The 15,884-nt window shown below is 43.1% G+C and overlaps 1 protein-coding gene across 3 annotated transcripts; it reads left to right on the top strand.

Annotated features, from left to right (window-relative positions):
• The first annotated feature begins 962 nt into the window (after positions 1–962).
• Positions 963–9,325, top strand: SRI (sorcin). Of its 3 annotated transcripts, XM_061997214.1 has the most exons (8): positions 1,155–1,262; positions 2,250–2,333; positions 5,388–5,457; positions 6,168–6,211; positions 7,193–7,340; positions 7,472–7,585; positions 8,036–8,094; positions 8,689–9,325. In XM_061997214.1, the coding sequence occupies exons 1-8, from the start codon at positions 1,212–1,214 to the stop codon at positions 8,713–8,715; spliced, it is 597 nt and encodes a 198-aa protein (XP_061853198.1). In that variant the 5' UTR covers positions 1,155–1,211; the 3' UTR covers positions 8,716–9,325. The 3 variants fall into 3 exon arrangements, with proteins under 3 accessions (XP_061853197.1, XP_061853198.1, XP_061853199.1); XM_061997213.1 differs by lacking the exon at positions 5,388–5,457 and having other exon boundaries at positions 963–1,262; XM_061997215.1 differs by lacking the exons at positions 1,155–1,262; positions 5,388–5,457 and adding an exon at positions 1,361–1,486.
• Positions 9,326–15,884: the final 6,559 nt, after the last annotated feature.

Here is a 15,884-nt window from a genome sequence, read left to right as displayed (position 1 = left end):
TTAGACAGATCAAGGGCAACCTGTCAGCTAGCTTACTGCTAACGTCCTTGCCCTTTTTATGCTGGAGCTATCTTGAGTCGTATGCATTCAGCCTGCTCGACGCAGACTGAGAAATCCAGGGTGCTGCTCAGAGACATACGGTTCACACTGAAAGCTGTAGGAAAGCCTGCAGCCCCGGGTTCTGTTAGAGGTCCCAGGGCAGCCTGTCAGTGCTACGTTCCTAGACCTTATGTGTGCGACCTCTGCTCAGTCGTGTGCAGTTAGCCCTTGTAGCCAGCAGAGAGCAGAAGAGACCGGTATGTAAACCAACAAAGACTGAAAAATGCAGAGGTGCTGTTCAGAGACACTGAGAGTCACAGGAAAGCCCACAGTTCCAACTTTCCTCTTAGAGAGGTCCCAGGGAAGCCCATCAGCCAGCACTGTGCTACCCTCCTAGCAGCTCGCCTGTGGGAGCCATCTCCAACCGTCTGCATTCATTCAGCCTGCTCGGCTCCTGTTGAAAAACCCAGGACATGTGGAATGCACAAACTGCTGTATTTATAACTCAACGGCTGTGGTGAACTGTGCTGCTGTAATGCACTGGATAAAAGTTGGTTGTCAGTCTCAAAAACCTCAATATCAGAACCTCACTAGCTGCACCATCCACAACGGTTATCTTGTCTTGGGCCTTCAGTGGTACCCCTGATGATGCTCGGCGAGTGCGGAGCGTCAGCTGCGGAGTTGATGGGCTTTTCGAAAGTCACGGATGGGCCGCACTCGGGGCTCGCTCAGGGCTGCAGCCCCTTCCTGGCTGAAGGGGGACGCACCACCATGGGCGCAGCTCCTGTGTGTGGCGGACGTGACCGTGACCGTGACCGTGACCGTGGCCGTGGCCGTGGCCGTGACCGTGACCCGCTGCCTCAGCCGGCCCCGAGGGGGCGCCGCGTCACCCCGGGCAGGAAAAGCCGCCTCCGGGCCGGCGGCCTGTACCACCCCCATGGGGGTGGAAGGGTTGGGAGGCAGTGGTCGCGAAGCTCCCGACCGCACTCCCTCCCGCTGCCTGGTTGCCTCGGTGATTGGAGGCAGTCGTTTGCCCTGTACAGGTGGCGGAGTTTGCAGACCCGGCTCTTTCCAGGCCGGCGGCCCGGCCCGCCTACCCTCACCCTCCCTTTCGTGGCCGGGTGGTTGCCTCCGGGCGAGGCCGGACGAGCAGAGGCAAGTGCCAGGCGAAGATGGCGTTTCCCGGGCAGCCGGCGCCCGGCGGCGGTTTCTACCAGGGCGGGGTGAGCCTGGGATGCGGGGGCGATGGCGTCTGGGGCAGGCCAGTGCCTTTCCTCCTCCCTTCCCCCCGGGCTGCGGAGCCCCTGAGGCGCCCGGCCGGGACGCGGGGCCGGGGGAGCCGCTGTTCCCAGCGGCGCAGGGAGGGCCGGCCGCGCGGGCTCCCTGAGGCGGAGGGACGCGGCGCCGGCACGGGCGAGGCTGGGCGTCGCTCTTCCAGCGCGCACCGGTAAGCGTCAAGGCTCTGCCCGGCTCTCCCCGCGTCCCGGCCGGGGGTCCCCTGCGGGAGGAGCTGCTGGAGCCGGCCCGGGGCTCCCAGCGGGCGGGGGGGGGGAGAGGAGAGGTTGTGGCGAGGGTCAGTTGTGGGGGTGTCGGCTCCCCACACGATGCCCCGGGCTGAGGCCTTGTGTCTCATACCCAGCGTGAAGCCGTTTTCGTTTGATGGGATCCGTAAGTAGCCAAGCGGCAAGGTACAGCTGGTCCGATTTCGGCTAGCTTCAAAAGATGTATTCTCATTCTCGGCAAGGCTCTTGGTGGAGCTCACGCAAACAAATTGTGTCATTGCGTGCTTTTCGGTGCACGCAAATTCGGTGCTTTGTGGTTATTCTTCGAGGTGTTTTCCCCGGAGATGTGTCTTGCTCGACTTTTTTTGAAGCAGAAAGAAAAATCTGTGGTGTCCCTAGTAGTGTTATCTTCACTGTTTCCTTGTAGTAGTAGACTAACATTCAGTCTTGATGAGATACTTGTACTGTATCTACATGACTGGGTTGCTCTTGTGCAAAGATTTACAGGGATCTGCTGAAATCAGAATAAATATATTGATTGCAAGATTGTGTCCTTTTAATTTAAGAAAGAAAGGAACTTCCTTTTTCATTGGCCTGACTTTTGTTGGTATGGTGTGTATATAAAACCACGAGTTGATTCTGAAACACAACGGTTTCTTAACAATTAACTGAGTCATTGATTTAGTTCTTTTCTCTTGTTTTCTTAAGTATGGAGGAGCTCCAGGAGGACCAGCCTTCCCTGGACAAGCTCAGGATCCTTTGTATGGCTATTTTGCTACAGTAGCAGGGCAGGTAAACTTTGGTTTTATAATTTCTTGGATGATTTTTTTCTGGGGCACAACTTCTACCTTAGCTTTGGGAAAGAGCAGTGTCTCATATTTGCAGTGAGGAAAACTGTTGTTCCAAGTTCTCAATAAAAACCCCCAATCAGAATGGTTTTTCTTAGCCCATCTGCTGTATATGGCTGTGGAGCTATACTATGTAGCTACAAACACACACTGTTACTGTGCAGTTTGAATAGTGCTGTCAGTTTCTGTATAGTGTGTAGATGTATGTAAGCACTATAGCTCCTCTGTAAGTATATGCAGGGGCTATATAGTTACATGAAATGCTGTGCTCAGCTCTGAGATGGGGAATGCTGTCAGCTTCACAAGAAGGAAGCCAGAAACAATGGGATGTTTGGGCTGTGGAGCTGGCCTGGCAAAGAGCAGGAAATACTAAGAGAGAACATTACACAGTCTTAAGTAGACTCGAAAATGGCAAAGCAGTCCTGAGTTGTGCCAATGCCTGGATTTGCTGGTGGGATTTACTGATTATTGTTTTAGAGGGAAAAGCATTCACAACTTTGATACAGGCCTTTTCTTTTTTCCCTTCCTGTCGTTCTGCACTTCGTTTTTTCATTTCTTTCCTGTAATTTTGTGGCCTCTGTTGGTTTTGCATGATTATTTCGAAATAAGTGGTTCTTGAACTATATTACAAAGTTTAGGAGCAAAGGAGTTAGTTTTATAGAGCAGAAGTTCTGTCTTTGGCCATATGTGTAGCTATTTATTGCTAGGGTGTGGGCAGATCTAAAGCTCTGCTCCTGATCTGTTGTCCACAGGTAGACAATAAACACAACGTGAAAGTTTGAATTCAACATTAAGTGATGTTTAAATGCCTGGTTTAAGACTGTAATTTGGGTTATTTATGTTCTCTACCATGTTCTTTTGAATTAATAATGCATCTCACAGTCTTACTATATTATGTAGTCTGTGTTATTTGTGTAGTACACGAGAACCTTGGAATGACCTATGTATAGTGAGTCAGGCCTCTGTGGTAAGGTGGAGCCCAAGCTGAGTTCTGCTGAACGTGCTGACAGTTTGCCTGCCAGCTGAGATTCCTCTGCATCCAGGTGCCAGTTGGATCTGTGCCCCAAGTCCTAGCAGTGGAGCCAGTAACTGACATAAGAAGGAGTAAGCTCCTAGTGTAAAGAGGAAACGGGATGCAGTGCTGTGGAGGAGAGGTGGCAGAAACAGGACCTCAGGAAAGCACAGAGCAGTCCTTATTGAAATAAACTGGGTAGCTTTCAAAATGTTGTCCTTGGAAGAGTTGGTTTCAGAGTAAAATCCCTGTAAGGAGCCAGTGAAACAGAAGGGATAAGTTACAGTTGCTTTTACAGCCATCGGAGCAAGTCTGTGAAAAGCCACATCTCACAGTTTTCCATAAGTACTTCCTGTAGAATTAGTGAAGTTTTTCCTTTTATTAGTGAAGTTTTTCTGCTCTTTCTGTTGTTTTTATGCCTATATAACAAACATTATCTCTGAGCTTTCTTTGAAATAGTTTGCAGCAGAGAACTTGTCTTAGATTTGAGGAATTTGTTTACAGAAGAAAGTCTTGTTTCTTTATTCAATTGATTGAGTCTGTCTTCATAGGAAGCAATAATGTTCTTTGTTTAGCTTGTTCACAAAGCCCCTGTGCCTTGTCTACTTCAACTGCTTCAGTTCCACTAAAAAATAACTTTAAAAGCATAACAAAATGAAGCATCTTTTTGGTAATGTCAATCACAATTACAAGTCATGCTTTTAAAGTTATCCAGATCTTGCCTTTGTTTCAGAAGGCAGGAGGGCTTTGAAGAGATTTGCTGCTTAATGTGCATGGCTCTTTCAAATCTCTATTGATAAAAAAAGTTCTCCTGTGAATGTAAAGCTTTCAATGCATCTGTACAATTAAGACTGATGCAGTAGATTCTTAGCAGTTTTGGGTTTAGCTGCCATTAGTTTTACCTACAATCAAAGCATTGTTTTTATCAGACCTCATCAAATATCATTTAACATATTAACTGATATTTGTCCTATAAATAATGACACTTTATTTCTGAAAGTTACCTGGCTGTGCCATTCCCACCATGTCATTTAGTAGCATAACTCTGCTTTTCAAAGAAGAAAAAAATGGTTGCTGGATTTAAAAACACTGAGCAAATAATTTGTTTCAAATATAAAGCAACTCTCTTGTCGCTGTTTAATGCTTTACAAAAGTTACATCGTTTTTTATATCTACAGATAAAATGTTCCATCCTCGAATGAGGTTAAATTATACATAAACTCTCTCTGAACCGAACTTCTTGTTGGGTGTGTGAGGAATGTGACCCAAGAATTCCAGCTCCACTTTTGACAGCTCAGTGCTTCCCATGAGTTGGCAGTTGTTTTCTCTGTTTTGCCCTGAGCAGGATGCATTGGAAGTGAGTCGTTTTCAAACTATGCTGATAGGTATCTTTTTCTGTGTTTGTTTTGTTTTTCTTTCAAACGTTCTTTGCTTTCTGCTTTTGTTTGTTCTGCTAACAACTTGCTATTCCCCCCAAAACAGGGGGGAGTTAGATTTGTATGTCTTAGAGCTGTCTTGAGAAGAGGCTAGGGATGCTCTGGATTCCTACTGTAGCAGTGAGATCAGAAACACACAATCTCAAGTAACTACAATACCCACTAAATTACAATTAGAACTTCGAGGAAAACTCTTTCTGTTCAAGGTTTTGCACCTTGGTTTCAGTGCAGCTGGCTCTCAAGTACATGCTCCCAATATTTGATGTGTGTTTGTTGGTTTTTGTTTTAAGTTTAGAGTAAACATGCCTATCCTGTTGACTTTTTTAGTACATCTCTAGGTGGGAAAGGTAATGCATGTTGCAAAAATATCAACTAAAGAAACATCATTACAGATATAAAAGGCAGTTTCTGTCATACAGCAGACAGAACCAGTTGTTCCTTAAAAGGGTAACTAATGTAGTGCCACTAAAAAAGGGAGTGGGGTACTGAGGATAACCAGCCTGGGAGAGGGAACTGAAACAATAGCTGATACATCTTCTGTTATCGAAAGGATGGACAAATAGATGCTGATGAGCTACAGAGATGTCTCACCCAGTCAGGGATTGCAGGAGCCTATAAACGTAAGTTATTGATTTAAATAAGCCAAAAAAAAAACCCCCAGCCCTAAAGCATACTAATTCTGCCATCTACAAGAACATGCTTGCAGTTGTGCCTTCTGCAGAGTGGGTTTTGTATTTGCATGATAAATGGGCTTGCTTTCCATATGGGCTGCTTTGAAATGTAAATCCTCTGCATTGGGTTCCTTTCTCAGCCTCCTTAGTCGCCTGGTGCAGGGCTTTGGAGTTGGAGAAGTGTTTGGATTTGTTTTGTAATGGCCAGCCTGTTCTTAAAAAGGTGGTTTGCTTTGGTTTTGAATTGAGCTTTGATATTGACCGAAAACATGTAGGGCAGTATCCCTCCGTTGGGATACTCAGCTCAGCTCACAAAACTGAGCTGCATTAACTGTGGCTTAGGTCAAGTGGTGACTATGGGGAAATATTCATGTCCACTTTGCCTGAAACACAAACCTTTATGTATTGAGACAGAAGCAAACTAATTTAAAATAGAGCCTGAACTGCTTCCAGATTGTCTGCTGTCAGTTTTTCTAACAGTGATTAAATGATTCAGAGCTCTTACTTGGATCAAAATATGATATGGCTGAATACAGTGGAAGCAATTATATGCTACTTTATACATTAAATTGCTTTTCAGTATATAATGATAAAATGTTACATTTAGACAAACAACTGAAAATCTTTTACCTATTTTTGCCTTTTTCTACTTTAAACAGCTTTCAACCTGGAGACTTGCAGACTTATGATCTCAATGTTGGATGTATCCTTTGCTGTTGAAATGGAAACATTTGGGCATTATGGAAGCAAAGATGAGAAGGTGTAAAAAAATTGGGAAATGCTTTGTAATTCCCATTCAGCTCCTATTTGAGATCATGGTCCTACAAAGTCCTATTCTTACTTGTTTTACAAGATGAAATAATAATTGTAGATGAGGCTTTTTGGGACTGTCTTGTCCCTACAAGTGGTATCTCTCTAAGCCTCAGGGACTGTGTCTCTGCTGAGGGTATGAAGAGCCAAGTCTGGCAGCTCAGAGTTTTGTGCAAATGGCTTGTTGTGCATTTCAATTTCTAATGTAATCCTTCCTAATAAGGAAGAATTTGTGCTAGCAGCTTGAATACAGTCAGTCCCCCTAAATCCTGTTCCTTGAATGAGTCAGGTTTGATTATGTAATGAGATGGTGGATTGCATTCAGCAGGAAGACCAATGGATGACTCAGGTATCCTGTGCCATGTCGGATTCTTCATAGTCTTTTAGTCAAAACTCAAATGATCATGTTCTGATGTTTTGCTGTTGAAAAAAGCAGAAATGAAACTGGAAGGGCTGTTAGCTCACCCTGGACAAACTGCTTAGAATGTGGGAGAATTGACTCTGCTCTGACTTGAAGCAGTTTTTCATTTGGCATCTGTTTTCATTTGGGTATGTATTCCATTGGCAAGAGTTACACTGTGGTAGGGAGAAAGCGCGTGAACTAAGTTAAATTCACAAAGAAGAAATAGTTTTATCAGGTTTCACTGAGAAGCAAGGAGAGCAAGTTTTCTGACCTTTGGTTTTTGTCAGTAGTATTATCTCTGTGCTGTGAGATGCTTGAGTTTTCTGCCAGAAAAGCAAGGAAATGATTGTTAACATTGACCTTCAAGAAAGAGTTTTTAACTATAGATGCTAAAAAGCCCAAATTTCCATTGAAGACGGGGCTTTTTGGGGGGGAGAAGTTAAGAAATGTTTTCCTTAGCTCTGGAATCAGAGAGATATGTCTGGCACGCTGGGATTTAATGAATTTAAAGAACTCTGGGCTGTGGTTAATGGCTGGAAGCAACACTTCCTAAGTTTTGACAACGATAGAAGTGGTACAGTGGATCGTCAAGAGCTGGAGAAAGCCTTGATGAATATGGGTAAGCTGGCAAATGTTCTTGCTTCTGACTGACTTACTGCAGTAACTGACACATGATCTTTCCAATGTAGAACAGGCTGGATTCTGGTAACCTACCTGTGTTTTCAAAAGGGACTTTCTCTTTTCAAACAGGATTCAGACTGAGCCCACAGGCAGTGACTGCAATCACAAAGCGGTACAGCACTCAAGGCAAGATTACCTTTGATGATTACATCGCCTGCTGTGTGAAACTCAGAGCTCTCACTGGTATGCTGGCTTACAGCTTTCTTACTCTCAGCTCCAGAATAGGTTTTTATTTAATGATATCTGATTCCTCACCTCAAGTTCAACTTGACCTTTTACATACCACAAAATAGGTTTCTTTCAATAGTTTACAGGCAGAACTGGGACAGTTACAGATAAGGATGGGGGTTTTTTTAATTATCATTGAAAAATAGACTTAAAACTAATTCAGGGTTGATTCTAGAGACTAGAAGAGTCATGTTAGCAAAATTCTGAAGCTGTAAACAGAAGATAAAGGGTCACTTATGATAAACAGGAAAATTAAGAATGGGAAATGAATTCTTGGAAGGAATTGCAGCACTCGATGAGTTCTCATTCCTGTGACTTGGAGGATTCTATGAAAGCACTGGCCATTTTTAACTTGATGAACTCTAATTCTTCTTACCTGGCTTCTGTTTTGTTTTCCTAATGCAGAATGTTTTAGAAGAAGGGATGCATCTCAGCAGGGTTTTGTGAACTTCCAATATGATGATGTAAGTGAACTTTAAAGAATCTTTTAAAATTACAGGGTAAAACTAAAGCAAAGCTTAAAACTGAAGACAAACAGTAATGATTTGAGTCTGTGCCTGTCTTCCCCACGCTTTTGGTGTTACACGAGAGCACAAAGGTTCTGGGTTTTGTTGAGTATTGTCTCAAAGTTTGCACCTAGATGACGTTCAGCACTTTTTTGCCTGGACTTCGTACCAGCACAGGTCAGGAAGATCTAAACAGCTCCATCACTTGCTAACATTACTTTCTGTAATGTAAGCTGGGGAGGTGCAGTGGGGACAGGCACAAATCACACTCAGACAGGCTTGCAGGTCCTGGCTTTCTGGCTGCATCTGTGCAGGAAAAGGGGAGTGCTGGATTCAGGTGTTCCTGGGGTTGTGTGGTGGTGACATTATTAGGAGATGCTTCATTTTAATTATCTATTAGCTGATTTTCGTATTTAGTTTCAAAGCTTTGTTGCTCAGGGACTGAATTTGTTTACAGGAAAGGGTAGTGACAATGGGTCTTTTAGGAGGGAGGGATAAAAGTGAAAGCTTCCTCTATACTATACATCTAATAAGTGATTATTCTTTTTTCAGTTCATACAGTGTGTTATGAGCATCTAAATGAAAAGGAAGCAAGCAGCAGGTGACCGTGATTAACATTCCAGTTTGTTTTGCTTTGCCAAACCTTCCTGTGACTGTGTATCTCAATATTGGAAAGCACATATTTTATGAAGGCATCGCTTCACACACTTGTGTTTTCTTACTTTGGACAATGAGTATCGAATGCTTATGTGCTGTTGTCTTTAACTTCCAACCTGGGACTAATTAAAAGACGGTTTTATTTTCTTAACTTGCAATTCACTAAGTACAACTCAAATGATGCAGGCAGCTTTTCTGTTCTCATGTGATTCACTGAAACCAGTTCCTGGAGAGAACTTTCCTTTTTCTGTCTTTATCATGTGTATGATGTAAGACAATACATGACTCTGATAGCATAAGACACGTGTACAAACTGAAAGAGCTTTGGGCATGATCATTTTACACTGGAGGGGCTTTTGTTCCAGTCAGATTCTTGCTGTCTTTGTGTCACTATATAAAACACTTTTAACCATATCAAAACTATGCTGTGTCAGTTCATGTATAAGCTTTCCCTTTAGCAATGGACTTTGGTTGCATGTAAAGTACAGTTCTATCTATTTATCTACCTACAAATGAAAGCTTGGATTGAAAATGTGTTTAGCTTGCTGTGCATACTTCATTTCTTTAACCCTTTTTTATTTAATGAGAGGTATTAACAGTTGGCTGGAGCAATGAAAGAAGAGGAGCAACACCAACCACTCGTAAGTCTTTGTCAATTCATTTCCCCAGACTGAATTAGTGTTTTAACACCAACCAGTGAAATGGTGTGAGGACAAAAAGTGTGAACCTATAGTTTTCTTCAGGGAACTTTTAAACACTAACCAAACTGGAAAACAAATTGCTCCAAAACCAGGAGCAAACTCTAGCTTTGCCAAGAAACAATTGCTTTTTGTTCTTTCACTTCAGAAATCCACAGGATTCACAGGGACTGATAGGATACATCATCTTATGCTTGAACATAAACTGTAGATGCAGTGGGCAAGTTGAATATGCAAGCAAGCTACCTGCTCTAGAGAAATGGTCATCTAGGACTCAGCATTAAGAGGTTTTTCTTCCCACAAGCCACACTGGGAAAAATGCTGATCTGGTGGGAAAAATGCTGATCTGGTAGGAAGTAAGTTGGGGGATGGCTCTTGTCCTTTGTGCAAAAAATTGGGCATAGAGTGGAGATGTTTCTTTCTAGGTTGTCCTTGGACTTGCACACCTAAGGACCAGTCATTTTAGGTTTGCCTTGAGAACAGTAGGACCCTAAAACAAAGATTGAGATGCTCACAGCATCAGTTTTAACCCTGGAATTTGAAAGATGATGTGTAGTCTATTAAAAGTGGCATTATTAGCCTAAATTAACCTTTTTTCCCCCCATGCATGCATCTCTTTTTGACAGAGACCTATATAAAAGAAGGGCTAAGTGTAAGGCGTTCTGAGAACAGAGTACACACACCAGCCTTTATCATTGAAAGTCACTTTACTGATGTTACAATATGTTAGTAACATTGAAAACCACAGGCATTTGTATTAAATACTCTCATAGAAGTGAAGATACTACGATGCTGTTATTAAAAGTGAGCAGGAATTTAGAACCCCAAATTACAATGATTGGATTGGATAGAAAAGCAACATTTTGTTTAGCTACGTGAAAGCCAAATTCATTCACTTCAACAGCCCCAATGCCTGTAATGCTGATGACAAAAAGACCACACTCAAAGCTAGAAAGTTGTAAAACTGCAATGCTTCATTGTGGTGGTGTCAAAATCTTCTGGTTCTATTACATCAGGTACGGTTCTTAAACTAGCAAAGACAACAATAGGATGTAGTTTGGTTGGTTTTACCAATGCTAGCCCAACCCCTGCAGTGAAACACAATTCTCCTTGCCTCTCTAAATGTTTTGCCAACAAGGGCTAGGATAAGTGAAAAAATAGATACCAGTTTTAGGGGTTTCTTTTAAATCTTCCATTTTTAACAGCAATGCCCAAGTGAAACATTAGCACAAAACGAAGCTGGCAGAGCCGACTGGTAGTAGCCGACCCCAAAAGCTTTGCTCAGACAACTGGTCATACTGTAAATAGTGGGGTTCTTTTTTTCTCCTCCAGCAGGTTAAAAACTGTAATGCTTTGCTATTCTGAAAAAAATACTTTTGCATTTATGCAACAATAAAAATAAGTACTGTATTCTCTATAAAACACTACCTATGGTAATCTACCTTAAGAAAAGAAAAGTCAGGTTATATATTCACAGTTTGCTTATGTTCTGGATTGGATTTCCAAGCATAAAATATGCAGGGTCTCTACACAGGCAGTGAGCAGGAGTCCTTGTACCAAGAATCAAAAGAAATCAGCATTTACTGTTGTACAGAGCCTTACAATATTGCATGAGTAGCTGCTAGCACCACTATACTTACAAGGTCAGTCAGGCCTATATACAGAGTCTCTAGCGTGGCTGTAAAAATAGATTCTCCATGCTGAAGTTGGAACAGGTAAGGTCTTAAGGCCTCATGTTAAGGTTGGGGTTGTCTTTTTCAACCAAAATTTCGGTTTTATATTCAGAGGAATACAGAAGCAGAAAATAATGAGCTTGTTGCTTTATGCTGTAGTCATTAAAAACAGCGTAAGACACCTCTGCTTCTCCCTTGGAGAAGTGCTTTGTGCTTCCCTTTCCCAGCCACCTCCTCTCACTGACTGCACGAGTTTATAACCCCTCCAAAGCTGCCTTGGCTGAAGGGATTTTGGAACTGCTGTAGATTGGAATTTAGAGAACAAGAGATGCTAGACTTGGCTAGGTGAGCCAGTTTTGAAGTGGGGTACAAAGGTTCTCAGGTGTGGGCAGACAACCGCATTTCTGTGTTCTGAGCTCGTTTTTACCGCTTGTTTTGGTTACTTGGCAGAGATAACATCTTACCCTTGACTGGTGCAGTGCTCTTCTAATTAGCTGCAGAAAACTTGTGGGCATCCCTCCTGCTGGGTGTCCCAGCTGCTGCATCCAAAGCTTTAGTTTACAGCTCCATCCACACTCGATGCATCAAATATTTTTCATAAGCTGACTTGGCAAATAGCTCAAATTGTAATGAATTTTTTTTCATCTAGGCAATAGGAAGCATGACTTAATTTCCTATTGAAATCACACTGAAGAGTCCTGTGTGTATTGCAGTGATGTCTACATGCTCAGTTTCACTGCTCCCTCTTTTCCTGCCCTGTCAGAGCAATAGTTATGTGTGCAGAGGAACGTTACCCTGCCCCGCAGTCACGGGGTGATGAGCTGTACTTACGGGTGCAGTTTACTCATATGTGTCTTCAGGAGATCTGATCAAAGGCAAATCCCATATTGCTGATGTCACATGGTTTGGAAGCCATGCAAAGAGCAGGTCATCAGCTCAACAGCCTAAGGATAATCCATTCTGGGCAAAAAACTGGCTTCAAAGACCAGAAAGCTCAAGCTCTTTGAAAACGAGGTAAGTTAACTCACGTCGTGGATACCAGCTGCCCAAACAGTCTGTTAATGATACAGTCACATAGCTTAGTGAAAGAAATGCATGAGCTTCAGACCTAGGGCAAGTGAAGTGAAACACAGCATAACTTCTGGGTTGCCAGCCTCAGAGGCTTAGCCTTCAGCAATGCTAGAGGCTGACAAAGACACCGCATGGCTCTAGCAGTTGTCATGGTTTGAGCCCTTCGACTAAGCAGCACCCAGCTGCTCGCTGACTGTCCTCCCATGGGGTGGGGAAGAGAGGTGGAGGGGTAAAAGTGAGAAAACTCATGGGCTGAGAGAAAGAACAGTTTAATAATTGGAATTTAAAAATAATAACTTGTAATGGAAATGGAAACAATGCCAACTTAAGAATGACAAGTGATGCAAATGGAAACAGTTGCTCACACCAACCAACCAATGCCCAGCCAGTGAGAAGCAGCCCCCTCGCTACCTTTCCCCCTAGTTTTATTGCTGAGCATCATGTCCAATGGTGTGGAATGGCCCTTTGGTTAGTTTGGCTCAGCTGTCATGGCCATGCTCCTTCCCAACCTCTTGTGCACCCTCAGCCCTCTTGCTGGTAGGCAGAAGCAGAAAAGGCCTTGAGTGTAAGCACTGCTCAGCAATGACAAACACACCCCTGTACTACCAACAGTGTTTCTGGCACAAATCCAAAACACAGCCAGCCCCATACCAGCTACCACGAAGAAAATAAACTCTCCTAGGCAAAAGCAGCACACCAGCATCACCCAGGCTGCAGCAAGAGAGGTATTAACAGCACGGGAAGGGCCTTACCCAGGAGACTGCATGGAAAGGGGACTGACTGAGCAGCTTTTGATCTTGGCCAACTAAAGCAAGAGGCTGTTTGTGGATGTAATTATCATTCAGGGAAATGCTTTTCAGCAGGAGTATAAAGAGGGTGGAGGGGCACAGAAGCTGTCTGAGTTTTACACTGGAGTGTGATAATTCTGCTCACAACAGGTAGGTCTGAGATTCAACGGCAGAGCAAGTCTTAACAGCTAACTTGCAATCCCACAGGACTATGGAGGCTCACCATTCTTTCAAGTTGCATACTATTCTACTAATTAATTAATGAAATGGCTGTAAATTTGGTCAGAACATGTAGTATCTGCATGCCTGTAACTGTGCATGCCTGTTCTTAGCTCTGCTTTTGACAATGGTTGTCACATTGGTGTTGAAAAGACCACTCAGTTCCTTGAAAACTAGCAACAAGTATTCTGGAGAGAGGACTTCAGCACACTAGCTCTTGATACAGTTTCTTTCTGACTTTAATTTAGGCTATAGCTCAGTACAAGGCCCATTTGTTCATTAGCACAATCATAATTACGAGCACATCAGCTTGGCAGGTTCAGCATCTCATAAATCAGCAACTCTCCAATCATTTGGAAGTAGATACCTTCAAAGGCAAGTCACACCTCAGACAACTGGCAAGCAGTGACTTAAGTCCACAACTTAAGCAAGGATAAATTAACAACCTCCTTAAAACTCTTATTGAAATACAACAAAACTATATGTAAGATACCAATCACTATCCTTTCTGGTATATCGCCCACATAGATTTACCCAAAGTCTGCAGAATGGGTTACTGAAGTTCTTACATCAACAAACCCATTATCAGCAGGTACATTTTTTACCTGTTAAAACTGTGGCATCACTGTGCAGCAGCACTGTGTGGATACAATCTCTGTTTTCCACTCTCCATCAGTCAGTCACATTAGTTTGATTTTAAGCGACACAAGATTCTTCTCCCCTTTTGAAATACACTAAGTACAGCTCATCCTGTGGGTCCTATGAACAACTACTTCTATTTGAGAAGACCTGATCACTTCCCCAATTCAACAGGCATCTACAGCATAACTGCAAATAACTAGTTAATTAATTAAAGTGGAAATAAGCCCAAAATTAAAGCATAAAGCATTTCAATGAGTCGAAATGACTGAGCTGACTTACTGACAGTACAAGTCCTCTGCTTTAGACTGGATGAGGTATTATGCAGCAATGTTGTATTGCTATTGCCAGTGTAACTAATGACGGGATGAAAACATTTGCAAGCTGCAAGGTTATTAAGCTGGCAGCTTCCCAACACGCTACGCTGTAAAAGTAGGAAGCCACTGACTGTAAGCCAACAACTTCTGCAGCAACAAGGTCTCTGAGTTACTGACCTGATCCAGAATTCTCTGCAGAAAACTTTTCCAATCACCCAGATCCTACAAATGTTCTCACCTTAGACCAAAGTGAAAGTCAGTATTTATTAGTTATTAGTGCTCATGCCTAGGCTTGCAGTCACTACCTAACGTGAAAGCGACTGCTAACGTTCCACTGTACACATCACTGCCCACAAATTAATCACACCAAAACAGAGAAGCTGAAGGGACATACTACATTGAAAATACAGTCAGGAGAGCCACTTGTTTGCAAAACAAGATGCTGTGAACGTTACACAAAGAGCCAGCCTGTCTGTCCCCCAAACCTTGCTGCTGCATGGTAACGCAGAATGCAAAAGGGAAGAGACACGTGAAATATGCACACCAATCTCACAGGATTATTAACATTACATGCCACTTTGTATCCAAACAAAATACCACCAAAGGCATGTGATGAACAGTCCAGTTACTAAAGACAGGATGCTAATAAGGGAGGGAAAACCAGCTTCCAGGTGAGAGGGTAACACGGGGGCTATCGGCTTAGCACGATGTCCTAACGTGGGTGAACTCCTTGAGGGCCCTGCTCAAAGTCCAGTGAAATCAAAGGCATATTGATGTCCTCTGCCTATGCCTCAGACCCTAATTTCATGAGCTACACACTACCAACTCTCTTTAATTCAGTTACCTACACTCAAACGTTTGCAAAAATACTCTTCAGTGCCAGCGGGTGTTTCCTCTTCACAAAAGCACAGAACCTGTTCCTAAAGCAATTCCAAGCCACTGGCTCCTTCCAGATGCTGTCTATAGCCACTTGTGCTCACTCATATTTGTCTTTCTGCAAAATACTTACCAGAACCCATCAGCTGTGAAGGAAAGTGAACACCCAAGGCCAATATTTTGTCATAATCCAGCATATATAGCCTAATGATAAAATATAGTGCTTCTATAAATCTCACATACTTTACAGTCGCTGACGCCTTGAAACATTTCTTCACTTAATCTTACATACATCTGACTTTACCCAGAGATTCAAAAGTTAAAAAAATATATTAAATGGCTGCAATGTTGGCTTCACTTCTTAAAGGAAATAAGGAAAGAGGTAGAAGATTGAGAAACACCACAGATGTTCCCGTTACCGTAATATCGGATGGATCACCGGCCCTCGGGGGAGGTGTTCTGCACCACGCAGAACCAGGTGTTTCATTCTGCAGTGGTACTGCCTGAAGCTAAGGATTAATCCATTTTGGAAAGCTGGAGAATTGGAAACTGATTTAATATGGTCCAGTTTCTCACTGAGTGAAAATTTGCAGTCAGAAGACATTTGTTTTACAACAACCTTTAGAAGTCTCAGGTGTTAGAAATCCAACCGCCCGCTTAGACACAAGATTAACATCTCCATGGGAAAGGGTTTGCTCTCCTGCACCCCAATATTTTAGGCTAAACTCACTTATACTCAGTTTAATGCCTCCAAAAAGTTGTCAAGGGCAGCAAGCACAGCATTCAAGCACACAGCAAGGGCGATTCCAG

This window comes from Colius striatus, chromosome 5, assembly GCF_028858725.1.
Source record: "Colius striatus isolate bColStr4 chromosome 5, bColStr4.1.hap1, whole genome shotgun sequence".
Taxonomy (NCBI): Eukaryota; Metazoa; Chordata; class Aves; order Coliiformes; family Coliidae; genus Colius; species Colius striatus.
Note: the sequence above shows the minus strand (reverse complement) of the source record. Positions and strands in the feature narration are given on the sequence as shown.

Bases quoted from the DNA above. Each gene is read 5' to 3' on its own strand.
- SRI (XM_061997213.1), top strand. From the start codon at position 977: ATGGGGGTGGAAGGGTTGGGAGGCAGTGGTCGCGAAGCTCCCGACCGC. The intron at 1,263-2,249 runs GTGAGCCTGGGA...TGTTTTCTTAAG, and splicing joins GCGGTTTCTACCAGGGCGGG to TATGGAGGAGCTCCAGGAGG. The intron at 2,334-6,167 runs GTAAACTTTGGT...TACTTTAAACAG, and splicing joins TTGCTACAGTAGCAGGGCAG to CTTTCAACCTGGAGACTTGC.